The 26,845-nt window shown below is 37.9% G+C and overlaps 2 protein-coding genes across 7 annotated transcripts in view; both read left to right on the plus strand.

Moving 5' to 3' along the window:
* CPLANE1 (ciliogenesis and planar polarity effector 1) overlaps nucleotides 1-26,845 on the plus strand; it is a 138,992-nt gene that overhangs the window by 27,540 nt on the left and 84,607 nt on the right. For all 6 annotated transcript variants that reach the window (XM_027605163.2, XM_035727616.1, XM_027605170.2 and 3 more), the window contains exons 15-25: nucleotides 1,821-1,985; nucleotides 4,966-5,139; nucleotides 10,352-10,580; nucleotides 11,703-11,842; nucleotides 15,036-15,253; nucleotides 17,374-17,538; nucleotides 20,957-21,095; nucleotides 21,776-21,885; nucleotides 22,044-22,202; nucleotides 22,322-22,430; nucleotides 25,103-25,406. In XM_027605163.2, coding sequence (XP_027460964.2) covers nucleotides 1,821-1,985; nucleotides 4,966-5,139; nucleotides 10,352-10,580; nucleotides 11,703-11,842; nucleotides 15,036-15,253; nucleotides 17,374-17,538; nucleotides 20,957-21,095; nucleotides 21,776-21,885; nucleotides 22,044-22,202; nucleotides 22,322-22,430; nucleotides 25,103-25,406 — 1,912 coding nt within the window. The remainder of the gene's footprint in view (nucleotides 1-1,820; nucleotides 1,986-4,965; nucleotides 5,140-10,351; nucleotides 10,581-11,702; nucleotides 11,843-15,035; nucleotides 15,254-17,373; nucleotides 17,539-20,956; nucleotides 21,096-21,775; nucleotides 21,886-22,043; nucleotides 22,203-22,321; nucleotides 22,431-25,102; nucleotides 25,407-26,845) is intronic.
* Nucleotides 9,738-10,309, plus strand: LOC113929167 (mitochondrial import inner membrane translocase subunit TIM16-like). Its single transcript, XM_035727685.1, has one exon. It carries the CDS (start codon nucleotides 9,809-9,811, stop codon nucleotides 10,307-10,309), a length of 501 nt encoding a protein of 166 aa, XP_035583578.1. The 5' UTR covers nucleotides 9,738-9,808.

Genomic DNA, 26,845 nt, shown 5'->3' on the forward strand with positions numbered 1-26,845 from the left:
TTATGTAGGAAAGAGAACTTTTCAAATGAATATAGGCCATTTGGAAAGATTCTTTTGGTACAGTGTGGAGGGTCATTTGTAGGAATGTGGTGTAGATATGTGGGTTTCACATGGAAGCAGGAAAATTAGTCTGTTGAGTAGGTCCTGAAAGCAATGTCAAGAGTACTGGAGAGCAGAGGTTACACTTGACAGACAATAGTTTTGATCAGTTGGAATTGTGACTGAGTAGATCTGGAGAAAGAAGTCTAATGTAGTTCTCACATTTGGGGATTATTCAACTGGATGAAGAAGTGTGGCATTCAAGGAGATGAGAAGTTCTCTTGGAGAAAAGTTTTCATAACGAATTCCATTATGGGGCTCCTGGGTGGCTCAGTTGGTTGAGAGACTGCCTTTGGCTCAGGTCATGATCCCAGGGTCCTGGGATTGAGTCCCATATCGGGCTCCCTGCTCAGCGGGGCGCCTGCTTCTCCCTCTTCCTCTGCCTGCCACTCTCCCTGCTTGTGCTCTTTCTCTCTCTCTCTGTCAAATAAATAAAATCTTAAAAAAAAAAAATGAATTCCATTATGGACCTTTACATTTAATTTCATTTCCAACTGTATCCACTAGGAATGGCTTCTGATAATGGAGACTGAAAGTAATAATGGTTTCAACAAGAAAGAAGTTTATTTCTCTTTTTTACAAAAAGAGACCAGAAGTTGACAGTCTGGGGCTGTTTGGTGTTTCCGTGGTCTAATTAAGGACCTATGTCCTTTAGTTTTTCTACTCAGTCGTCCTTAGTGCATTGCTTCCAATCTTAAGGCCATTACATGAGCTAAAATGGGTACCGGAACTCCAACCATTGCATCCATATTCTAGACAGGAGAAAGGAAGGGAGCAGGAAGGGCAAGAAATGGTGCACCTCCAAGCTGAGTTACCTGCCTTTGAGCAGCTTTTCTGGAAGTTCTACGTAGTGTTATCTCTTGGTCCAGAACTCAGTCTTTTTTTCATGTGGCCACATCTAAGTGAGAAATTGTGATCTGGGTGCATTATTTATTTTTTAAAGATTTTTTTTATTTTTAAGTAATCTCTACACCCAACGTGGGGCTTGAACCTACAACCCCGAGATTAAGTCTCATGTTCCACTGACTGAGCCAGCCAGGTGCCCCTGGGTGCATTGTTAACCCCAAATAAAATTGGAATTCTTTTACTCAGGAAGAATGGATAAGGTATCAGTTCTAAACACCCATTAGATACTTGGACGCAGTGGTCAGGGGCTCCTATCTCATTGGATAGTGCTTCTCCTTTGGGAAGTCTCTTTGACTAACTGATCTATGTATGGTTTCTTGGGGTTTTCTTTTTTAGCATGTTTCCTTCTGTTTTATACCAGGTATACTTGAGATAGTTGTTGTTAATGGACTTTAGTGCTGAGATGCTAAGGATTTGCAGCTCTCTTGGGATAAAATCTTAGTCGTTCTAGGGCCTGATGAAAGATAATAAAATAGTTCAGAACTTAAAATGAGAAAGAACAAAGTATTGCTGACCTGTTTTAAGGAAAAAACCTTTTTATTGAAGTATAAAACAAATACAGAAAAATTCACATAACCTGAGTGTACAGCTTTCATAAACTGAACATTCCTGTCTACCTTGCACCCAGATTGAGAGCATTACCTTGCTGGGGTGCTTGACTGGCTCGGTTGGAAGAGCATGTGACTCTTGATTTTGGAGTCGTGAGTTTGAGCCCCACGTTCAGTATAGAGATTACTTAAATAAACTTAAAAAAAAAAAGGAACATTACCTTGCTAACATGTTTTTAATATAAGCTTAATTCTTTCTTGTTTAAGGAGGAAGAAGAACATGTTTTCTTCAGATACGCTATTATCTTTCTCTTTTATACTGCTACCTCTATAGCTATAACTTAAATGATGCTCAAGGATTGTGTGATCACCTAGTAAGAGAAATTTTGAGGTTGTCCCATCTACCTGTAAAAGAAAATGAGGATTATTCAGGTATGTATTTTGACAGTCAGTATGTTTAATCTCATTAATTTGTATTCATAGGTTTAGATATGAAATTGCTTATACATAAAAGTTGGTTGCTCTGACTAAATTAGGGTAGAGTGAATTTTGACCTGTCAGCTTCTCAATAGCAAGGATCATGGGTTTTTCTTTTTTTTTCTTTTTTTCTTTATTTATTTGAGAAAGAGCAAATGAGAGAGAGAGCCAGCACAAGCAGGGGGAGGGGCAGAGGGAGAAGGAGAAGCAGACTCCCCACTGAGCAGGGAGCCTGATGCGGGGCTCAGTCCCAGGACCCTGAGATCATGACCTGAGCCAAAAGCAGATGCTTAACCGACTGAGCCACCCAGGTGCCCTTGTTTTTTTTTTTTTTTAAAGATTTTATTTATTTGACAGAGACACAGCGAGAGAGGGAACACAAGAAGGGGGAGTGGGAGAGAGAGAAGCAGGCTTCCCGTGGCGTGGGGAGCCCGATGTGGGGCTCGATCCCAGGACCTGAGCCGAAGGCAGACTCTTAACTGCCTGAGCCACTGAGGCGCCCCAAGGAAACTCATTTAGAGATTCGGTGCCCAGCGTTTTTAATTAGAGTCTGGTTGGTCATGTATACCCCCTCTGCCTAGCCCATACCAAAATTCTACTCTCAGAAGAAAAACAGGTGTTCAGCATAAACCACATTGTTTGTACAAACAGGTCCAGTAAGCCATTCTCATCAGTTAAGGTGGTGGAAATGCTTCCCAAATCCAAGTTCCCAGATGCCATCCAAGGACCAACATTATACGCAAGCATTTCAAGTAGTCAGGCCTGTTCTGTTATCTCTTTCCTGCACATTACCTTATTATATCATTGTATATAGTCATAATTTAATTTTTATTGCATAAGGTTGCCATTATTAACATCATCAGGGTGCCACATACAGAATTACTGTTTCAAATTTTTTTTACTTCTGAATTGATACAGTTTTACTCTGTGACTATCTTTTAGAATTAGGTTGCTCGCCATTTAAGGACCTTATTTTTGAGTTTCTAATAATGAGTTTTGTATGAGTAGAATTACTGGAAATCTTGCCTTTGTATAATTCGTACAGCAAGGTTAATGAGGAGAAAATTATTCATACCCATGTATTTTTAAGTTCAATGTGAAGAAATAGTATGGTTTTTCCAGAATTTAAATGACCAAATGAAGAATACTGCTTGAAGGCTAATAAGATTTTCTCAAGGGGCACCTGGGTCGCTCAGGTGTTAAGCGTCTGCCTTTGGCTCAGGTCATGATCCTGGGGTCCTGGGATCGAGCCCCGCATAGGACTCCCTGCTCCGCGTGAAGCCTGCTTCTCCCTCTCCCACTCCCCCTGCTTGTTTTCCTTCTCTCGCTATCTCTCTCTGTCAAATAAGTAAATAAAATCTTAAAAAAAATTTTTTTTCACAAGATTCCCTTTATTAAGAAAAGCTTAACAATAATCTTGAGTGCCTACTCTGTGAGAGGAAGAGTGTTACATGCTGAGGTATACAGTGACAAGATAGAAGTGGTTCATATGAATATAGAACTTAATATTCTTGTGAATATGTATCAAGTGACTTCTGGGAAAGAAAAATATTTTGCTATTGTTGGGGCCATAAATTTTCTTTTTAATTAATTAACTAATTAATTAATTAGAGGGGAAGAATGGGAGAGAGAGAATCCCACACAGGCTCCACACCCACCGCAAGCCCCCTTGGGGCTCGATCTCACAGCCCTGAGATGGTAACCTGCGCGGAAATCAAGAGTCGGATGCTTAACTGACTGAACCACCCAGGTGCCCTGGGGCCATAAATTTCTAAAAAATTAATGTTAACTTTGTATTTATCTATATTTACTAGTTTAACTATTTTCAGATTTCTGAATGCCAGTTTATATTACTGAGTTTTGATTCTCAAATAGGGACGGCACATTTGCTCCTGCAGTTTATATATCAGAATCACCTCAGAAATCCTGGTGTAATTCCCGCTCCCCCACCCATTTTCTCCCTTCACCCCACATTTTCCTTTTGTCCCTCCCTCCCCAAAGAATCTTACAATAGTGAACCACTCTTACTAATGGGAGTATATCCTAATCACGAGATGTAATGGTACAGAAAACAGCATTAAGGATTACTGTTCTATGGGCGCCTGGGTGGCTCAGTTGGTTAAGCGACTGCCTTCGGCTCAGGTCATGATCCTGGAGTCCCGGGATCGAGTCCCACATCGGGCTCCCTGCTCAGCGGGGAGTCTGCTTCTCCCTCTGACTCTCCCCCCTTTCATGCTCTCTCTATCTCTCTCATTCTCTCTCAAGTAAGTAATAAAATCTTAAAAAAAAAAAAATTACTGTTCTAGAGGCTCTTGGGTGGTTCAGTTGGTTAAGCGGCTGCCTTTGGCTCAGGTCATGATCCCTGGGTCCTGGGATCGAGCACTGAGCATTGGTTCCCTGCTCAGCAGGGGTGTCTACTTCTCCCTCTCCCTCTGCCCCTCTCTGCGCTTGTGCTCTCTCTCTCACTTTCTCTCTCTCACATAAATAAATAAAATCTTAAAAAAAAAAGAGTCACTGTTCTAGTGCTTTTCAGATTATTTTTATAGTAAACTCTGCCTCCTTTCATCAAAGAAAAAACATTGGAAAGGGAAGGAAAAGGGAAAATAATGAAATTTAAGCTTGCAAGTCCATCATGGCTGGATTGTGTTGTATTTATCCTTCTGTGTTTTAAAATAAAACTGGTAACTTGAAGTAAATAAAATCATCAGTATTCCTAAGTGCATGTGCTCATAATTGTGAGCTAACTATTTTTGTTTTATTGTCCTCAATAAGCATAGATACCTATTATAAATTAGCTCATACAGGTCGTGGGTGCTCATCTGAGAAAAAAAATTTTAATTATAATTTTCTTCTTGTATAATGTTGGGAACTTAAATATTACTGCTTTTTGATAGTTTGATCAGAATCTCCTTTGGTCATTTGCTGTATTCCTTAGTTCCTGAGAAGTCTCACTGTGAGTTTGGAATGACTAGAAATGTTCGTCCTGAGGCGGCAGTGAGGGTTATCCAGTCCATGGCTCGTTTCATGGCCGCCTATTTCGCCAATCAGCTGCTTTACATTTTGCCACCTCACAATGTGAATGTTCTTCCTCCCCTTCATGTTAAAACAGGTAATACAGTAACCAGATAATTTTCTCACTTTGTTTTTTCACATACTATTTAAAATCAACCTATATAGTGAACATTATTCTATGGAAATAATAGTGTTCTAGCTTAGTGTGTGATGCACAGATTCTCAGTGACTATAAATGAATAAAATCTGAGAAAGGTATTGCTTGGGTTTGTTTTTATTGAGTATGAATTTTTAATTACAAATTTTAGACAAATTGCTATTTTTATAAAGTTTCCATTTTTAAAGTAAAAGGACTGTCATTTATATAAAAATGGAAATTTAACAAATTTTGAGTATGCTAATTTAGAATTTAATTTTATTTGGATGATTTACTTTTATAATTTTCTTTGGATCATTTACTTTCCTCTATTTAATCATTTTATTAATGTCAAAATGTACCACAGATTAATGCATAGAGAACTGCTCTGCTCTTATGGAGAGAAACAATGTACACAGATTTCTGTGATGTTCATTTTATTTCACTGATTTTATTAAGTGTCTGCTGTGTGCCAAGCAGAGTTGTAGGTGCTAGAAATATATTAACTTGCACCATATGAGATTAATATTATGAAGATACTTGTAGTTCTTTTGTTTTGATGTATGAAACAGACTTATTCTGACTGCCATGAACAAAACAGATAAAATACCTGTTCTTTTATGGAGTTTAAATATAACATCTAATTAAATATACATCTAATTAATTAAATAACATCTAATAGCTTGAATCAGAAAAATAAATGAATACATAAACAAGTGGTGATAATTGGCATGCAGAGAGTTGAAGTAGAGTAATGCATTGTGACTGAGTGGGTATTTCAGATGGTGAATTTGGGAAAATACTGTCTGAGGGTGGGGGGGGCCATTTAAGATGAACTCTTAATGACAAGAAAGAGCAGCCTTGGACCCCTCAGGACTTACAGCATTCTAATTGAGCTTGTGCAGAAGCCCCAGAACAAGAACAAACTTGATGCATTTGAGAAACTGAAAGGCTGGTGTGGCTGGAGGAGAGAGGGTGAGGTGGAGAATGATATGAGATGAAGTCAGAGATGGGGCCAGATGTTGTGAACCAGGGGAAAGAATCTGCACTTTAAGTACAGTGGGGTTTCAGCAGGAAGTAACATGAACTGATAAATATGTACACATACATTAGAATAGTACAAGATGTAAGGTAATTAGAAGTTTAATAGAGGGGGTGCCTGTGCCTGGGTGGCTCAGTCTGTTAAGCATCTGCCTTCAGCTCAGGTCATGATCCTGGAATCCTGCAATGGAGTCCTGTGTTGGGCTCCCTGCTCAGCGGGGAGCCTGCTTCTCCCTCTCCCTCTTCCCCTTTCCCCGCTTGTGCTCTCCCTCTCTCTCTCTCTCGTTCTCTCTCTCTCAAATAAATAAATGTTTTTAAAAAGTTTAATAGAGGTAGCAACAAGTAGTCAGCAAATTTAATCACAGAACCGTGAATTTTGAACTATGTGTTCAGAGTCTTCTGTAAATGTCTAAAGATGTGGGTTGGAGCAGAGGACTGTTTGTACCCACTTGAATACTTTAGCAGTAGTCCTAGTCTCTCTTCTCACCTGGGGTTCTTCGGGAGGTTCTGCTCCCTAGAAAATCATGTGTGTGAGGTAGGATCAGAAGGGAACTTGTCTCATGGCTTCTTTTGTAGTAGGTCCCTACTTCCTTGGGAAAAAATGTTGGTCCCGACCTGATTCTGGCTTCTTTTAGGGACTGGTATGAACAGAAACAGGTGCTCAGCTTTCACCAGGCTCTGCCTGCTGCTCTCCTGTCCCTGCCCACCATTGTCCTTTTCTACCATGTCCTAACTCAGATTCAGCTGGTGCTCCCTGCCTTTCCTCCCTTACAGCATGTGCTCCTTTCACTTTAATGCTTTCCTCTAAGCCTCTCAGATACCTATTACTTATTTCCTTGTACATTTGATATTACAGTTGACCCAGGAACAACATGGGGGTTAGGCGTGCTGGCCCCCTGCATAGTCAAAAATACACACATAACTTTTGACTCCCCCAAAAGTGAACTGTTGACCACATGCTTTACTTTGGTCAACAGTAAGTTATATATTTTGTATATGTATGATATACTGTATTCTTACAATAAAGTAAGCTAGAAAAAGAAAATCTTAAGGAAATCATAAAAAGTACATTTATATTACTGTACTGTATTTATCCAAGGAAATTGTGTTTGAGTAGACCTGCACAGTTCAAACCTATGTTGTTCAAGGGTCGACTGTATTTATTATCATTAGAGTGGTTTTATATTTAAGCTCTCTTTTTTGTTACATCCCTAAGTACTTACCACCTGTGTTTTCTATTTTTGGTAGTAAGGTTTCTGACAACAAATTGTGTCTTTAATCCACCTTATTTCACTAAAGAGGAGAGGTAGTACTCCATGCAGTTTTTTGAAAAACCTAAAAAAAAAAAATCAAATCCTGACTTAGAAAATTTGTCTCAATTTCTTGTTTTCCTATCCTACATTATTTATAGGACTTTGCTGTTTGCCATGACCTTTATGCTTTCAGATCACTTTGCATACCTAGGGAAGATCTTTATCACATTGTAGGAAGAAAGGTGATAGAATTACTGAATTGTTTTTGGACATATTCATAAACATTCATAAAAGCTCAAAGACACACGTTTTTATTCCTTGTGTAAATATCTTCCCAGTGAGAGGGTGGGGAAGAAAGTTTTGTGATCTCTTCCTAAGCCTGAAACTGTGATTATTGAAAATTTAAATACCAGAAATTTGATATATATCCTTTAGTTTCTTTAATTTCCTAGTATCTTGAAAAAGGATATCCACAGGCTTGACTTAAAAATAGATTTTATGTTAATCTTTTTAGTCAGAACTAATGGCAGAATGTATTGAGGATTTGAGTTGCTTATTTGGTGTGATGCTTGCTGTATGAAAGCAATAAAATTTTCAGAAAATTAAATCATTCAAGTTCTTTTAGTAGTATGGTACCTTGCTCATAGTAAATAAAAAAGTAGGAAAAATTTCGTCAATCTCCAGGCTCTTTGCCTATGCAGAATAACACAATCAAGCGAATGACAAATTTTTGTGTTTCTATCCAAATGTGTTTGTCAGAAAGCTAATGTGTTATTGTTTGGAACAGGCAGAGACTAGGTCACGTGAGAAACTAATCATTTCAAGGAGCAGGAACCCATGCATACCATTTGCCAGGTTTATTTTGAGGAAGTGAGTGGGAATCTTAGCAATATGTATTTTTAAAAAAATAGCAGTTCAGTCATTGTATTTCCAAGTTGCTTATTCACGTTACTTTAATTAGGGAAAGGTGTGGAGGGCTAGGGAGAAGGATATCACCCTTTGTATTTAATCACAGGCCAGACTGAAATCTTGTCCATTTAGTCAGGATTATTTTCTACTTTCTTATAAACACTGATATATTGAACACTTAATGCTTGAGTTTTACCTCAAATTAGTATTTTATTGCATGGCACTATGAGGAATACAAAGTCATGTAAAATGTGTCTCTGCTCTCCAAATTTCTAGTAGGAGAAATAGAAGTGTATTTTAGTCAGCCCACAGTAATAAATTGTACATTGTGGCCCAGTATACTTAAGTGTGTATATATATGTTTATATTATCTGACATAAAGTTTTCATTAAACTGTATTTATATTTATTTTATGTAATGTACTCAATGCTCTCTCCTCTCTGTATCCACTCTGTTCTTTTTCTTTTTTTTAAGGTTTTTTATTCATTTATTTGACAGAGACACAGCGAGAGAGGGAACGCAAGCAGGGGGAGTGGGAGAGGGAGAAGCAGGCTTCCCACGGAGCAGGGAGCCCGATGTGGGGCTCGATCTCAGGACCCTGGGATCATGACCGGAGCCGAAGGCAGACGCTTAACGACTGAGCCACCCAGGCGCCCCTCTTTTTCTTTTTTTAAAAATGCTGTCATTTACTTCATGACCCAGTAATGAGACGTTTTCTTCAGTGTCAAAAAAAAAAAACAAAAAACCTAGAGTATATTAAGTATTATTTTAAACCATTTTTTAAAAAATATTTTATTTATTTAGAGAGAGGGAGAGAGCATGAGTGGGGGAGGGGCAGAAGGATAGGGGGAGGGAGAGAGAATCCCAAGCAGACTCTGCACTGAGTGCAGAGCCCAATGTAGGGGCTCCATCTCACGACCCCGAGATCATGACCTGAGCCGAAACCAAGAGTTTGACGCTCAGCTGACTGTGCCACCCAGGCGCCCCCATTTTAAACCATTTTTTAAAAGATTTTATTTATTTGAGAGAGAAAGAGCATGAGCAGGGGATAGGCAGGGGGAGAGGGAGAGAGAGGTGGGAAGCAGACTCCCTGCTGAAGGGTGGATCCCTGAAATCATAATCTGAGCAAAAGTGAGATGCTTAACCAGCTGAGCCACCCAGGCACCCCTATCTTAAGACATTTTTCTTGTTAGGATTTTGTGTAGAAAATACTAATTAAAGAGATAGGGGCTCCTGGCTGGCTCAGTCAGTGGAGCATATGACTCTTGATCTTGGGTTTGTAGGTTTCAGCCCCACATTCCGTGTAGAGATTACTTAAAAATAAAATCTTAAAAAAAAAAAGAGAGGTTGGACCCGCCGGCCACCCTTGAGTTGGAGCCGCGGGGCCAGGAAGCCGGAGCCCGCGACCCCGGGGCGGAACGGCCACCATGGCCAAATACCTGGCCCAGATTATTGTGATGGGGGTGCAGGTGGTGGGCAGGGCCTTTGCCCGGGCCCTGCGGCAGGACTTTGCAGCCAGCTGGGCAGCAGCTGATGGTCGAGGATGTGCTGGACACCAGTCTGCAGCTGCCTCCAACCTGTCTGGCCTCAGCCTCCAGGAGGCCCAGCAGATTCTCAATGTCTCCATGCTGAGCCCCGAGGAGATCCAGAAGAACTACGAACACCTATTCAAGGTGAACGATAAATCCGTGGGTGGCCCCTTCTACCTGCAGTCCAAGGTGGTCCGAGCCTGGGAGCGCCTGCAGAAGGAGCTCAGGATCCAGGCCCAGGAGAACAGAGAAGGAACAGATGCTCAAAACGTGACCACTCAGCTCGTCCTACTGCACCCTGCCCACCTCCTCTTAATTTATAGTTTGGTAATAAATGTCTTTTCCAAAAAAGAAAAAAAAAAAAAAGAGAGGTGTAACTGTGTGAGGAGTGAGTTCTGATAAATGTAATTGTAAAATTCGTTTTCTTTTATTTACTCATAGAACAGTGCCTTCGACTTATTCCTCTACAACACTCTGAAGTTGCCAGTGTTGTAAGAGATCAGAATCTTTCTGATGTGTGGACAGTTGAATATGCCTTTGAATTATTACTTATTGGTGGCCTGATTCCAGAGGCTGTGTGGTTGGCACATAAACTTGGAGACTGGAAGACATCTCTTTCCATTGGTGTGGGCTTCCAACTGTTCTGTAAACATGATAGAAATTTCATAAGGTATGTATATTTAGGCAGACTTAGATTAAGAAATAGTACCATAGTATCATCTATTTTTTTATTTCTCTCATTGCTGGCATTTACACATTTTGTGGAATCCTTAGTCCAGCAGTATCCAATAAAATTGTTTTCAGTGTTGGAAAAGTTCTGTATGTGCAGTCCAGTATGATAGCTGTTAGTCTCATGCAGCTATTGAGCACTTGAAATGTGGCTGGTAAGACCAAGGAACTGAGTTTTCAATCTAATTTAAATTTAAATAGCTAAATATGCAGCTGGTGGCTACTATGTTGAACAGCTTAGCAGCTTTCTGGTGTTAAAACTTAAAAAAAAAAAACAAAAACTTTTATTTAGCACATTTGTTAGTAATGCCCTAAAAAGGCTTTTAGTCAATGGGAGAGTTTGTCTATCTTAAGTAGGATTTGAATTTTAAGCTAATCGATCTAATATCTGTATTTTAACTTTTTTGAATATTATGGTATTGCTGTATCTTTGATATTTTTCAGTTCAATAATACAACATATATTTATTTATTAAGTAACCTTTCTGTACCAAGCTCTGCCAGGTATTTTAGTAGATATAAACTTAAATGGCACATAATCTCCATATCGAAGGCTTTTATAGTTTAATAGAAAAATAAGGACAAAACATTATTCTAATTTAGATAATGTGGTAAGAAAAGTGCCAGTGGAGCAATAGTATGAAGTGGGCATAGGACAGGAAATACTTTATGTAGGAGATATCATTTGAGATGGGCATTGAAGGGAAGACAGGATCTTGACAAATAGAGTAGCTGTAGGGAGGGAGAACATTCCACACATGAGCAAAGGCATTTGGCAAAAGACAAGTTTGGTGTAGTTTGGATAGAGTAGACTGTAGGGTAGCAATGGGAAATAATGATGGGATGATGTATTAGTATCATAATCATGGAGAGCCTTAAAAATCTCCTCCATGCCTTATTTCCTCAATTATTTCTTTTTTCCCCTAATTTCTTTTTAAAATAGAGGATGAATAAAAAAAATGAATTTCATTGTTTCTTAAAATTTCATGCTTAGTTCTTAGTGTGTTAATATTTTCTTTTTTTCAGAATTTGGGTTCATTTTTCTTAACTTGATGTGATTTCAGGTCCAACAAAAAGGGTCTAAATTTACCAATAAATTTGACTCCAGCACAAATTTTCCGGGAAAAACTGCAGTGTTTTTTAGGTCGGCCAGCCTCTTTTGAAGCAAAAAATGAAATGGGCTCAAAATACAAACAGTTCACAGGTGTGTTACCTACATATATTCTGACAGTGTATCAGCTTAATTAATATAAACCTCATGACATTTTAAAAAGCTTGTACTATCCACAAATATATTAAACTTTGCAGTAAGCTTCATCAAAGATAAAAGTTTGCTACTTATTCTTAATCATAGGAGCATTCAAAACTTATGCCAGCTTAAAAAACAATGGTCAGTAACTGAATGATACTCTGATTTTCTGTATATATCTTTTTACTTAGTTGTATTTTGTTACATTTGGATTATTTTCTTTTGTAGTCATATTTGTAGAATCAATCTCTCACACATGAGAATACTTAAAAGTGTTTAGTTCAACTCTTGCTGAGTGCATAAATCAGAGTTGGTTTTGTTTTTAGTTTGAAAAGTTCAGAGTGGCATTACAAAATTAAAAATAATGTAATATCACATATATTTCATAGATTTACCCAGGAGCCTTATAAAATTTGTCTGTTTTATAGATGGAGAAATTTAGATGAAAAGTAATGAAGTCAGGTATTTAAAGTTGTATGTTTAATGACTACTGTGGGACCCTTTGGTTTTATTAGTGCATGTCTCCATTAAGCAGGGACTCTATATTCTTAGAACCTACTAATTATAACTTCTCTTTCCAGAAAGAACTCATAATACTTGGAAATCTGACTAAAAACTTTTCTTTGATAATTTCTGTCAATATTTTTAAATTTTTAAATTTTTATTTTTAGAGAATTTATTTATGTATTTATTTGAGAGAGAGAGAGAGCAAGAGAGCAGCAGAGAGAGAGAGAGAGGAAGCAGGCTCCCTGCTGAGCAGGAAGCCCAATGCGTGGCTTGATCTCAGGACCCTGGGATTGTGACCTGAGCTGGAGGGAGACACTCAACTGACTGAGCCACCCAGGCACCCCTGTCAGTATTTTTTTAAATAAATGAAAAGATAATGTAACTACATGAAAGTTGGTTTTGAAAAAAAAGGACTAGAAAAGTCCCAGTCTGAACTTACAGTTCTAGCAATATGTTGTTTTAAATAATCTGCAAAACTTTCCCATAATAAATATATAGATAAAATGTGTTTCTAGATAAAATATAAAAATACACATTTTAAGGCTAATACATAGAGAAAGTAGGGCAAATTTCCAGGAGTCAGAAACAAAGAGGAAATAGAAACTCAGTGGATTCCACCCCTAGGTATTTACCTAAGCATAATAAAAACGTAGAACCACCCAAAGACCTGTATACAAATGTTCATGGAAGCTTCTTCATAATAGTCAAAAACTTGAAACAACTCCAATGCCCGTCAACTTGTAAACAGATAAACAAATTTCAATGTATCTATATAATAGAATAATCAGTAATGAAGAAGGGCAAACTACTGATAACATGCAAAAACATGGATGAATTGCAGAACCATTGTGAGGAATGAAAGAAGTCAGAAACAAAGATTACATATAGTTTGATTCCGTTTATGTGACATTTTAATAAAAGTAACACTGTAAGGGGGGCACCCGGGTGGCTCAGTCGGTTGAGTGTCCTACTCTTGGTTTCAGCTCAGGTCATGATCTCATGGGTTGTGGCATCAAGTCCCACGTTGGTTTCAGCGCTCAGTATGGAGTCTGCTTGAAGGATTCTCTCTGCCCCTCCCCCCATTCTCCCTCTCCCTCTTTCTCTCAAATAAATAAATCTTTAAAAAAAAAAGTAATAGTATAAGGACAGGAAACAGATCAGTGGTTGCCAACAGAAAGGTGTAGGAGAACTTTTTTGGAATGATGGCATTATTCTTACCGGGCTGTATAGATTTGTCAAAACTCATTTGAACTATATACTCAAAAAGGATGAATTTTAGTATATGTAAATTATACCTTATAAACTGATTTAAAAACAAACTCAGCAGATGGTTAGTGAAGTGGAAAATGAATTTGAACTCTCTGTATAGGACACAACATCTGTGTAATAGGGGTTCCTGTATACCCATACCAAATTGTGGATAGTAGCTATCTTTGGAGAGAGTGAGTGGAATATGATTGGCACATAAGAAATTTCAGCTATATCTGAAACATTTTATTTTTAAAAAATATTAATTGAATATATCAACAATGTTAATATCAGACAAGGATGAAAAGTCAATACACGAGTGTTTTCATATTATATTCTATATCTTAAAGCATGCTTTAAATATTTCATAATATAAAAGTCCCTAAATCTCCAGTTCTATCACCTGTATCTCCTTGCATTTTACCTTCTGGGACATGTCCACATTAATACAAATACTTATATAGTAGAAGCTAGATTGTAGGACTGTTTTTTATCTTTTTTAAAAAAAATTTATTTAAACTCAATTAGTCATTAGTTTTTGATGTAATGTTCAATGATTCATTAGTTGCCTATGACACCCAGTGCTCATCATATCACATGCCCTCCTTAATACCCATTACCCGGTTATCCCATCCCCCCACCCACCTCCCTTCCTGCAACCCTTGGTTTCTTTCAAACTCAACATCCAAAAACCAAATAATCCAGTCAAGATATGGGCAGAAGATATGAACAGACACTTCTCCAAAGAAGACATACAAATGGCCAACAGACACATGAAAAAATGCTCCACATCACTTGCCATCAGGGAAATACAAATCAAAATCACAATGAGATACCACCTCACACTGGTCAGAATGGTTAAAATTAACAAGTCAGGAAACAACAAATGTTGGCAAGGGTGCAGAGAAAGGGGAACCCTCCTACACTGTTGGTGGGAAAGTTTTGTATGTTCCTGCCTTTTTTTTTTTTTTTTTTTAGCTTTATGACATAAGTCATTTTTACTAACTTTATTTAAAAAATACTGTGGTGGGGGCACCTGGGTGGCTCAGTCGGTTAAGCGGCTGACTCTAGATTTCAGCTCAGGTCATGATCTCAGGGTCATGAAATCGAGCCCTGCATTGAGCTCTGCTCTGGGTGTGGAACCTGCTTAAGATATTCTCTCTCTTCCTTCCTCCTGCCCCCCACCCATGGTCAATCTCTCCCTCAAAAAAAAAAAAAAAAATAAAGTAGCAGAATAGTTATTAAATTTCTGTCTAGAAGTTGCCTTGTTTTGCCTGTCAACCAATGTGTTCACTTTTGATGATTAGGTTTTTCAGGTAGGAAATTTTACACTACAAAATAGGATCAGCATAATATAAATTTTAACTGTTTTACCTGATTTTGTATTTGGTAGATCCCATTGAAGAAGAAGATGTAAATCTGCTATTTGGTTCAGTGCAAGAAGTACTGAAAGCAGCAGTTATGGCTGATGCAGATATTCTGTCAGAGACATTTCAGCTTCTGGTAAATTCCGCCAAGGACTTCAGTAGGAGGCTGCGGGGCTTAGTGCCGGTTGGCTTGTATCTTCCGGCTCCTCCATTGTATTGTCCTCAGCCAGCCATTCGCAGTGAAGTAAGCTTAGTGCTTAATCTTTTAATTAATTTAAAGTTGATTTTTTGTCCAAATTTTAAAATAATCAACTTGATAATAATTACCAGCTTAAGAATGCGAGCTCTGAAGATAAACTTCCAAATCCCAGCTTTGCTGTTTATTAATGGTATAATCTTAGGCAATGTACTGAACTACTTAAGTTTCCTTATCTGTAAAATGCAGATGATGATAGTACCTGTAATAGCATTATTGTGAGGATTAAATGAGATATCCTGTAAAAGCTTTTACCTTAGGGCCTAGGACACATAGTAAGCAGTCAATAAATGTTAAAAATATTGCAATAATAAAACAAAATCAAGAGGGCGCCTGGGTGGCTCAGTCGTTAAGCGGCTGCCTTCAGCTCAGGCCATGATCCCAGGGTCGTGGGATTGAGCCCCGCATCGGGCTCCGTGGGAAGCCTGCTTTTCCCTCTCCCACTCCCCCTGCTTGTGTTCCCTCTCTCGCTGTGCCTCTCTGTCAAATAAATAAAATCTTAAAAAAAAAAAAAACAAAATCAAGAGAGTTCTCTATATCCAGATTTTAAAAAAATAGACATTTGTTTAGGGTAACAAATAATGAATGTCAGAATTTAGAAGCCATACATTATTTCAGTCTTTTATTTACCTCATTGTCTGCCTCTTTGGAAAGACTTACTTACTTACTTTATTTTTATTTGATAGGTCATTTTTTTCTCCTGCACTATTCAATTGATAGTTCTGTCATAAATAGCAATATGGGGGCGCCTGGGTGGCTCAGTCATTAAGCGTCTGCCTTCGGCTCAGGTCGTGATCCCAGGGTCCTGGGATCGAGCCCCGCATCGGGCTCCCTGCTCCGCGGGAAGCCTGCTTCTCCCTCTGACCCTCCCCCTGCTTGTGTTCCCTCTCTCGCTGTGTCTCTCTCTGTCAAATAAATAAATAAAATCTTTAAAAAAAAAATAAATAGCAATATGGTGTTCCTCTCAGGAACTTTTTCTCTGCTCTCATGACATTACAATTAGCTGGTTTTAAGATTTAAAGTATTAATGCAAATTATTTACTTTTAAATTATTTTAACATCTGATTAATATTTTGAAGTGATTCTGATATTGTTTCTTTACTACTTACTGTTTTAGTATTAGCAACTTCTCTGTATCTAGTTTTTTCTTTTCTTTTTTAAGAGTTTTTATTCTATTCTTATTTGTTATATTTAAGATTATGTTTCAATAGGTTAAAAATATTTCATTTATTGATATTTCAAATGTAATATGTTGTATGTGGAAGGGATAAATAGTTCATTGTGTTCTCAGTAATTCGTCTTTTCTGTCACATCTGAGTCTTCAGTATATTGGCTTAGAAATTAGGAATAGCATTTTAAGGTATTTTTGGAATATGCTATGCTAATATTAGTTTGAGTGGTTATGATCCTTAGTAGTGATTCATTTTATTAAAATAATCCTCAATGGTAGGATTTCTAAATATCACTCTAAATCACTCTATATCAATTAAAACTCTTTGGGTTAGAAATAATAGAAAACTCGGTCCAAATTGGCTGGCATAATTAAGAAGCCCAGTAGCAGGGTAACCTTCTGACTCAGTTACGTTAACATAGATTGGAGCTCTTCCTCTCTAGTTTGTTTTCTAAGGTGTTAGCTTCAGCTTAAGGCTGGCTCCCTTTGTGGGAGCAGGGTGGCCACCAGCAGCTTCTAAGGATACCTTGTCCATGTCCAGGGGGAGAGGGAAGGGGAGAAAGAAAAACAGTAGAAGTATTTCTCCCCCAGTATTTCTCTCCCTCAGGGTACTGAGATTGACTCTTGGCTAGGGAGAATGCAGGGTTCTGTTTGGCAGTCCATTAGTACCATTGGAGTCAGGAGTGGTGGGCTTTAACTGTTGTAGGGAAAGACTTGGGTTTAGGGTCAGTTTAGCTCTTTACACTGTTTGAGATGAGAGAAATATTTCTTTGACTCTAGAAATAGCTATAGTTGAAATCTCTGAGGCCATTCCTCAAAATTTCCCTTATAAATCCCCAGGAACATTTCGTTTGAGAAACACTATATTTATTTTCACTTTAACCCTTTAAAATTTCATATTACTAGCTACTAAAATTAATTGTTTTATTTTCTTCAGGAAGATGGTGATGATCTTCTTTTAAAAGCTGAGAAAGAGAACCGCCAAAAGGTGTCTGGAATCCTTCAGCGGGTCCTCTTGCTTTTCCGGGCAGCTCGGTGTTCTTTTCCTGTGGCACAGTGGTACATCTTGCAGTTGAGATGGGCGAGAAAAGTCATGCAGAAGGTTTGGAAATGTCTTAGTCACTTATGTGCTATGTTAAACTATTTAAATCTACTAATACTTATTCATATTTACAAATACTTAGAATCATGACACTTTCCCAAGGAATCCTACCCTATAAATCCATAGATCTCAGGTTTGTTTATAATAAGCAAGCCTGTCATCCCCTTCTGCACTGACTTCAGCTGAGCCATAGCTGCATCCTTACCTGATGTGCGGCCAGACGGGACATCTGCTCATATGTCTCTTATCCAGCTGCAAGTCCTTTGTAGGCCTGTTGTCTATCTCTGTGAAATGTGGAAATAAATATTATTAGCCCCAAATATCTTTAATTTGGCCCTTGATTAAATGTTTTTAAGTAGGCTCTATGCCCAGTGTGGAGCCCAACACGGGGCTTGAACTCATGACCCTCAGATCAAGACCTGAGCTGAGATCAAAGAGTCGGATGCTTAACCGACTGAGCCACCCAGGCGCCCCAGCCCTTAATTATATTTAAAAGAATTTACAACTTTTTTTAGTAGGAACCTTTAGAGAGACTTTGAGAAGTTACCAAGTTGTTGTTGAAAATTAGACTTTTTTTTTAGAAAGAAAGGTTTGTAAAATTTGCTTACAGCTACCATAAAAATATAACATGAAATTGTACCCTTTCTGTATCTTGTCATCCCAAAGTTGTTTCTAAAGCATGTTTACTAAGAAGGGCGAAGAGTTTTCCTGTGTTATTGAAAGATTGGTTTTAATAGTTTCAAGATCTACTGAGCCTGTTTATTATAGGAAACTTCATTTTTAAAAAATTAAGGAAACAGTTTTCTACAATGAAGTTGGAAATTAGATTTGCATAGAAGTTTGATCTTATGTACAAATCCTGATGGTAATCTCACTTAATCCAGCTTTAACTAATTTAGCTAACGTTAAGACTTTAGTGACATAGCTGAAGACATGCCTCCTAGGAATAACAGGCCATCGACTAGAGCCTTTGTGTGTAGTCATTGCTACTCTCCCCAGTGCCTCGTGTGACTTGACTTGTGGCTTATATTTAAGGCTTGTTGTCAATCCCTGGGCTATATACAGAAGTGACCCATAAATTCCCTCTAATTCACTATTCCTCAGATTTATGTGATTGTTTTATTGTTAGCCCATGAATTTATTGATCTTGGGAGAGGTACCAAAAATGTGGAGATCCATTCTTACAGAAATATTTATGATTTATAAGTGATTCCCTACCTCCTTCATTTATACTTTATTGGGCATAGAATCTAATCACAAATTTGGTTGTAGTAAATTGATGTTTTCTAAATTGGTTGGAATAGTGGAACACTTGTTGCTACCAAAATTATAAGGTCTTTATTCATGAAAGCAAAAAAATCACATTTCTCCTGAAGTTGCATACCAAAATATGGACTGTTGCTGTAGGAATCTGAATGCTTGACAGGGAGCAGAGATCGGATTACAAAAAGCTCTTGGTGTGGCTAAGAAGTTTGTGCTGGTTGTTAGCAAGAGGTTTCCCCTGAGCAAGTGATCCAGAAGACAGCAGGGCGAAAAGCTATGATGCCTTTGTGATTTAATCCCAGAAATCAGTACAACCACTTTGTATTCTGTTGATTAGAAACTAGTTACTTAGTATGATCTACACTCTAGGTGAGGGAAGTTAGGCTCTACCTCTGAAGGGATGAGTTTTAAAGAATTTGTGGACATATTTTAAAACCACCATACTATTACGCCAATGTTAACAGTAATTCCTTATTAATATCTGTTACCTGGTCCATAATAAAATTTCCCTGATTTTGAAAATGTCTTTTCTGTAGTAGGTTTTTTGGAATCAAGGTCCAACTGAAGTTCACCCATGTTTGGTTATGAGATTATAGGAAGGACTATATTATCAAGTCTGACTCATAAGAATCAACAGACTTACCCAGGGTCAAACTTTATACCAGTGATTTCAAGGATATCACTAAAAGACACAGGTGAAACCTGCAATGGCATATGTTGTTCTCAAGGTTTTTCTTGCTGTGGAAGAATGTGATCTGGCCTCTGTTTAACATCATGACACAAAAGAGTATCAGTTACTGAACATCTCCTTTTTTATATCTAATTATATAGCTTGTGTGACATTTTCAGTGAGCCATGCTCCAGAAATCCATGCATCCTAACCAACCTAGCTAGGCTCTGTACATCTAGTAAATACTGTTCAGTTGTTTGACAAGAAGTCTGTCATTAGCATGCTTACAAGGGGATTTGATAAGATCATGTCTTTATGAAGTGAATAGAAGAGGGAGAAAGTAGATTACAAACCTGCTGCTAATCCTTTTGTTTTCAGGTTTTATGTCTCTTAGATTCCTTTTCTTTTATTCTGTAGCAGTTTCCTTTAATTTCTTTTCTCTTCTTGATTTGTAGAGAAACATGGTAATTTGTCCTGTACCGTATTCTGCATGTGTTTGATAGTTTATCCATTTAGTACCATTTAATTTATTCCTCTTTCCTTTTATTTCCCCATAAGCTATTAATTACTCTGTACTCATTGAGGTACAGAGACTTGATCAGGTTCACATTTTCTTAGAAATGGGTCCTTCATAGATGGTATGGTATACTTCCCTGTTGCATCATATCATGTGACACATAGGACTTTTTATCTCACTTTTAGTGATGGGAGAGGGATTCATGACTTTGGGTTGTGTTTTACCCACTCATGTTCTCTATCAGCCCAGCAACTTTTTACCTAATTGAGCATTTATTGATTATCCTTGCTGGAGTTATTACTTTATTAGGAGTTGCCAGATGGTGACTTTCTAATTTTGTCATTTAAGTTTTTTAAAAGTTATATAGGTAGATATAACTTTTGTCATATTTATTTTTAGGTACTGCACATAGTTTTGTTTTGGATGAGAGATACTTAAACATCTTTTTTTCCTTTATTATGCCTTTGGGGAAAGTCAGGACAAATAGCATTAAATTCTTTTTATATAGGCAAAACTGAATGATGAAAAAAATTTGAAAACTTTTCTCTTTTTGTGACGTAGCCTAGTGAATTTCTTTTTTTTTTTTAAGTTTTTATTTATTTATTTATCAGAGAGTGCACAAGCAGGGGGAGCGGCAGGCAGAGGGAGAAGCAGGCTACCCGTTGAGCCAGGAGCCCCATGCGGGACTCGATCCCAGGACTCTGGGATCATGGCCTGAGCCGAAGGCAGATGCTTAACCAACTGAGCCACCCAGGCATCCCTAGCCTAGTGAATTTCTTGAATTAAATTTGTAAGCTAAGTTTCTGAAAGTACAGCTCACTTCAGAGATATTTTCTTACATAGTATAGGAACCATGCTGTGTTTTCCATTCTATATGGCTTATCTTACCTGCCTTGTTTGTTCCTTTATAGCTTCCTCAAAAATAGATTTAGATGACTGATAATTAACATATTCTGTCATTCTTTCAGATTCGAATGAAAGGGTCCCTTCCTTCATTGAGTCCTTTCCCTCAGTCATTACTTAATTATTGTAAAGGAGGTGTAGCATTCTTTCGACGTGGAGCAGCTGGAGACCACAAGCTTGATGAAGTTTCCATTAAAGCAATAGGTTTGTCCAAAATGAACTGCTTGCTTAGAAATTAGGCCTAAATATTAATAATGATATAAACAGTTGATTTGGGGAAGTTTCTATACAATGGAATACTATATTGGCAATGAAAAGACAGTATGTGTATGTTACCACCATGGAAAGATAACTGGGATACATTAAGTGAAAAAAAGACCTAGGTTCAACACAGCATACATAGTATGATTATATATGTCTTTGTGTACTTTTATTGCTTTTAATTAAAAAATTGTTTGATAGTGGAAAGTATGTTTCTAGTATTGAAAAATTTTAAACTGAGTTGCCTATCATAAGGGGTTTTCCAAATAAATTAACTATACAGTATTAAGTAGAGCTGTGTGTATTGGTTTTGAACATTATCTACAATACACTATGAAGCTTAAAGCAAGTAAACTTCTAGTAAAGAGTAAGTTGTTCACTCTAAAAATGTTTTTAATATTTTTATGCAACTGCCCATGCATGAAATATTCTAGAATAATGTACATAAAAATTCTGAAAGGATTTTCATGACTTTTATATAAGGTGTTGTCAATGAATGTATGTTTCTTTTATAATCAACAAAATAAGGACATTTATTTTGGAAAAAAAAAAGCAGGGATGAAGTTGTTATTATATGAATGTACATACTCATCCAATTTTTCATATTTGCATTCCCGATTTAGGTTGCTTCAGAGAACTTTGTGCTTTGTGTTGGATGCTACATATTCGTGATAAGTTATCCTACAGTTGCAGGCAGTATCAGAAAGCAAGAGAAAATGTGGAGGGAAAAAAGGTATTTACTTGCACAAGAATAAGGGAAATGAACAAATATTACTTGGGAAATTATTGCTTGATAGAAGATTTTACTGTTAATAACAACCTTTCTTTTGAACTCATCCTGATCTTTCCATCTAAATTGAAAAGGAAATGTATATCTCAATATCCTTTTAGGACCTCGAAGTGGAGTTTGATTCTTGTATGGTTGAGCACTGCCTCAGTGCCGTGGAGTGGGCGTACAGAATGCTGCCCTTCTCTCGGTTTTCTGATATTGAAGAACTTATTCAGGATCTAATTTTGAGCCTTATTGGAGAACTGCCACCAATCAGAAAGGTAATGTGAATGTAGGTGAAAACAAAGTAAATGAAAATCAGAGACTTTAAAGGATTTTTGCTTTATTTTAATTAAGAATGATGTTGCTCATAAAACTCACTTTTTTAATTTTTCTGAAGGTAGCAGAAATTTTTGTGAAAGCGTTTCCCAATCCTGAAGACATAAGGGTTCCTTTAAGAGAAAAATATCACTCTCTTCAGCAGAGACTCAGACACTGTGTTGTGAAAGGTAGTATTTGTCATTTCTTAGATATCTGATAGATGAATTATGGAAGACTCTCGTTTTCTTTTGAAAGCATGTAATTTCTAGTGCTTATGTTTTTATGCATTTCTCCTTTCTTTGAAGATAGTATGAGAAGGCAGAAATGAGCACTCCTCCATTACTGAGGCACCAGTTTTGCTTTGGAACCAGACAAAGCTGACTTCATGTCATGGCTCTGTCAGTTAATAACTGTGTGACTATAGGCAAGTTTCTCAGTCTCTATGGGTCTCATTCCCTTATTTGTAAAATGGGTATAATAATACCTACTTTAGGAATGTGTATTAAAAGAGGATTAAGGGGCTTATGCGTGACTCAGTCAGTTAAGTGACAGACTCTTGATTTTGGCTTAGGGTTATGAGATTGAGCCCCATGTCGGGCTCCTCGCTGGGTGTGGAGACTGCTTAAGATTCTCTCTCTCTCTGTGTCTGCCCCTCCCTCTGCACGCTCTCTCTCTCTTTCTCAAAAAAAAAAGAAAGGATTAAATAAAATATATAAAATGAGCATATAGCTCTTTGCATAATGCAGATATTTTATTGAAAACTAGTATTCTTGGGGTGCCTGGGTGGCTCAGTTGTTAAGTGTCTGCCTTTGGCTCAGGTCGTGATCCCACATCTGGCTCCCTGCTCAGCGGGAAGCCTGCCTTTCTCTCTCTATCCCTCCCCCTGCTTGTGTTCCCTTTCTTGCTGTCTCTGTCTCTGTCAAAATAAATAAATAAATAAAATCTTAAAAAAAAAAAAAGAAAACTAGTATTCTTCCTCTTCTTTTATGGTTATTTGTATTGCTAATTTTATCCTATACATTCAAGGTGCCCTTGTGGAAACTTTTTTTCTTGTGGTTAAAATATACATAATATAAAATTTGCCATTTTTAAGTATACAATTCAGTGACATTAAATACATTCACAATGTGGAAAAAAAATTTTTTTTTTAAGATTTTATTTATTTATTTGACAGAGACACAGTGAGAGAGGGAACACAAGCAGGGGGAAGTGGGAGAGGGAGAAGCAGGCTTCCTGTGGAGCAGGGAGCCCAACGTGGGGCTCCATCCCAGGACCCTGGGATCATGACCTGAGCTGAAGGCAGACGCTTAATGACTGAGCCACCCAGGTGCCCCACAATGTGGAAATTTTTAAAGAATTCAAATTACCCTCTTTTTTAATAACTATAGTATTTAAGTCTAGTTGTCCTGTGATTGTACATTATTGCATTAATATATTTCTAGTTTATTTTTTTATTTATTTTTTAAAAAATTTTATTTATTTATTTGAGAGAGAGAGAGCACATGAGAGGGGATAGGGTCAGAGGGAGAAGCAGACTCCCCGCTGAGCAGGGAGCCCGATGCGGGACTCGATCCCAGGACTCCAGGATCATGACCTGAGCTGAAGGCAGTCGCTTAACCAACTGAGCCACCCAGGCGCCCTATATTTCTGGTTTATATTTTTCTTTATACTTCTTTGACATTCTTTAAAATGTCCTGCTTATGTATAAGAATGTTTAAAATTTTTTCTGTAGGCAGCCTTGAAAACCTTCCCTTCCTAATGTTTCCTGTTACTTGAAGTCAGAAAGGTGTTCTTGTTTCTTTGGCTAAAATTATACTCATTTTCTCTTATTTATCACTCTTGGAATGGAAAAATTATAGTGATTCTTTTTGTAATTATCTGTCTGATTTTTTAAATTTTTTTTATTTTTTTTTATAGATTTTATTTATTTGAGAGAGAGAATGAGATAGAGAGCACGAGAGGGAAGAGGGTCAGAGGAAGAAGCAGACTCCCTGCTGAGCAGGGAGCCCGATGCGGGACTCGATCCCGGGACTCCAGGATCATGACCTGAGCCGAAGGCAGTCGCTTAACCAACTGAGCCACCCAGGCGCCCCTGTCTGATTTTTTAAATAGTTAAATTACTTCTTTTTAAAAAAGATTTATTTATTTATTTGAGAGAGAGAGAGAGAGTGCAGGGAGAGGGGCAGAGGGAGAGGGGGAGAGAGAGAATCTCAAGCAGGCTCCATGCCCAGCGCGGAGCCTGACATGGGGCTCCAGCCCATGACCCTGACACCACGACCTGAGCTGAAATCAAGAGCCAGACACTCAACCAACTGAGCCACCCAGGTGCCCTGAAATAGTTAAATTACTTCTTAATTTTTTGTTTTCCAGGGCGTATGTTCTTATGATGGAGTCTGGATTCTGTCCCTTTTATTGTTCTTTAATGGACCTTCTCTAACTTCTGCAGTTCTACTTTAAAGTGCGGACCATAGCTTTCTTTACTTTCTTTTTTTTTTTAAAGATTTTATTTATTTATTTGACAGAGAGAGACACAGTGAGAGAGGGAACACAAGCAGGGGGAGTGGGAGAGGGAGAAGCAGGCTTCCTGCAGAGCAGGGAGCCCGATGGTGGGCTTGATCCCAGGGCCCTGGGATGCTCACCTGAGCCGAAGGCAGACGCTTAACAACTGAGCCACCCAGGCGCCCCGGGACCATAGCTTTCTAACAAATACTGAAGAAAGCATGCTCTGTAAGAATATGGAAATAAATCTTAGTCATCAGTTGGATTCTGTGTTCCCAGGAGGGACTAGAATTGGGTCCCCCTTTGTCTTGAATGGAAACATTTTAATTTACTCTAAGGCCTTTTGTTTTTTCCTTTATAGGTCCCCAAACTGAGGAAATGATGTCTGTTATTATGCATTCTATTCATAAAGTGAGAGCGAAAGCCCTAAAACGTGTGCAGAGAAATATAGGTTCTTTTGAGATGAATATCTGGGAACCAGTTGAAGAAGAAAAACCAGCTGAGGTTCCAGGTTTTGATAGGTTTTCCCTAGGAACTAGTTTGAGCAGGAGCACACTCACCGAACTGGGGAATTCTCTAGTCCACAGTGAAGCAGATGATACAGCAGACACCTTCTCGGAAGCATTGTCAGTTGAAGAAAAAAGTAGGATATGTGTCTATCAAAGGTACAGTTGAGATCTCTCCCTTTCTTTTTTTCAAGAAAGATTTTATTTATTCATTTGAGACAGATAGAGAGAGAACATGAGCAGGGGGAGAGGCAGAGGGAGAGGGAGAAGCAGACTCCCCACTGAGCAGGGAGCTAGACATGGGGCTTGATCCCAGGACCCTGGGATCATGACCTGAGCCGAAGGCAGACGCTTAACCATCTGACCACTCAGGTGCCCTCAGTTGAGATCTCTTAATGGCAAGCATTCTCTTCCTATGGAAAAAAATATTTTCAGTATGTTCATGCAAGAGAGAAGCTGATTTCTTGTCCCTCACTGATTGTATTGTTAACAATATGAATGATAAGTGCTACCCTCCCTGACTCACAAGGAAGTTAGGAGTGTAAAATGAAACTACATTTGAAAATTCATTGAAAATGTTATTGAGATGTGAAATAATTTTGCTACCTGATAGTATAAAATCAGGTAAGTAGATGAAATTCTAGAGTCCACTGGGGGGGCTTTTAGTTTAGTGGTTTTTTTTTTTTAAAGATTTTATTTATTTATTTGAGAGAGAGTGAGAGAACACAAGCAGGGAGGGAGGGGCAGTGGGAGAGGGAGATACAGGCTCCCAGCTGAGCAGGGACACTGGGATCATGACCTGAACCGAAGGCAGACGCTTAACCACCTGAGCGACCCAGGCGCCCCATTTTAGTTTTTTAGTAATCTTTAGATTTAAATAATTTAGGATTATTGAGTTAGCAATATTATTTTTAAGGGTTTCCAGGGAAAGGAAATTGCACATTCATCTTTGAAACTTGTCTAGAAATTCTTATCATTTAAACTTCTATTACTCTAGGTAAATTTTTTTCTTTATAATTCCATTATCTGCTATGCAGTCTATCCTTTTCATGACTGAAAGACTATATAATCAACCATAATCTTGTTTAAATGAAATAATTGTATCTACTTCAAACATAAATGTCTGCTTAAATCATACCTAATAATATTATAAATGGTGTGCTTGTTTCACAAATTTTGGTGGAATACACTGGAGCCTGCTTATTGTACCTTCTTGATAAGAAGAGACATGGCGCCTTCAGTCCAGGTGCCTTAACATGAATCCTTTATTTCTTTTACTGAGGGAACTAGGAATCTGTGTTCTTCCCTAAGGACCATTTTGAAAGGAAACAGATTTAAAAAGTAATTATGATTGAAAAAAATAAATAAAAAAATAAAAAAGTAATTATGATTGGCAGTTAAAGGGTTTGCCTAACAGGTTTAGTAGCAGCAGAAAGTTTAGAAAAAATTCCCAACTTTTGTGTAGTACAGTCTTGAGGGCAGTCCTGTTTGTTGCACATTGTACGGGGAAAGCTGAAAGGGGCAGATGCAAAAAACAAGAAACCATAAATTAAGATGTATATTGGTGGCTTATGATTTTTATTGACTTTATATTCCTA

Source organism: Zalophus californianus, chromosome 5 (assembly GCF_009762305.2).
Source record: "Zalophus californianus isolate mZalCal1 chromosome 5, mZalCal1.pri.v2, whole genome shotgun sequence".
Lineage (NCBI taxonomy): Eukaryota > Metazoa > Chordata > Mammalia > Carnivora > Otariidae > Zalophus > Zalophus californianus.

What these genes read in the sequence shown, in the direction of transcription:
- LOC113929167 (XM_035727685.1), top strand. Translation starts at nt 9,809, where the DNA reads ATGGCCAAATACCTGGCCCAGATTATTGTGATGGGGGTGCAGGTGGTG.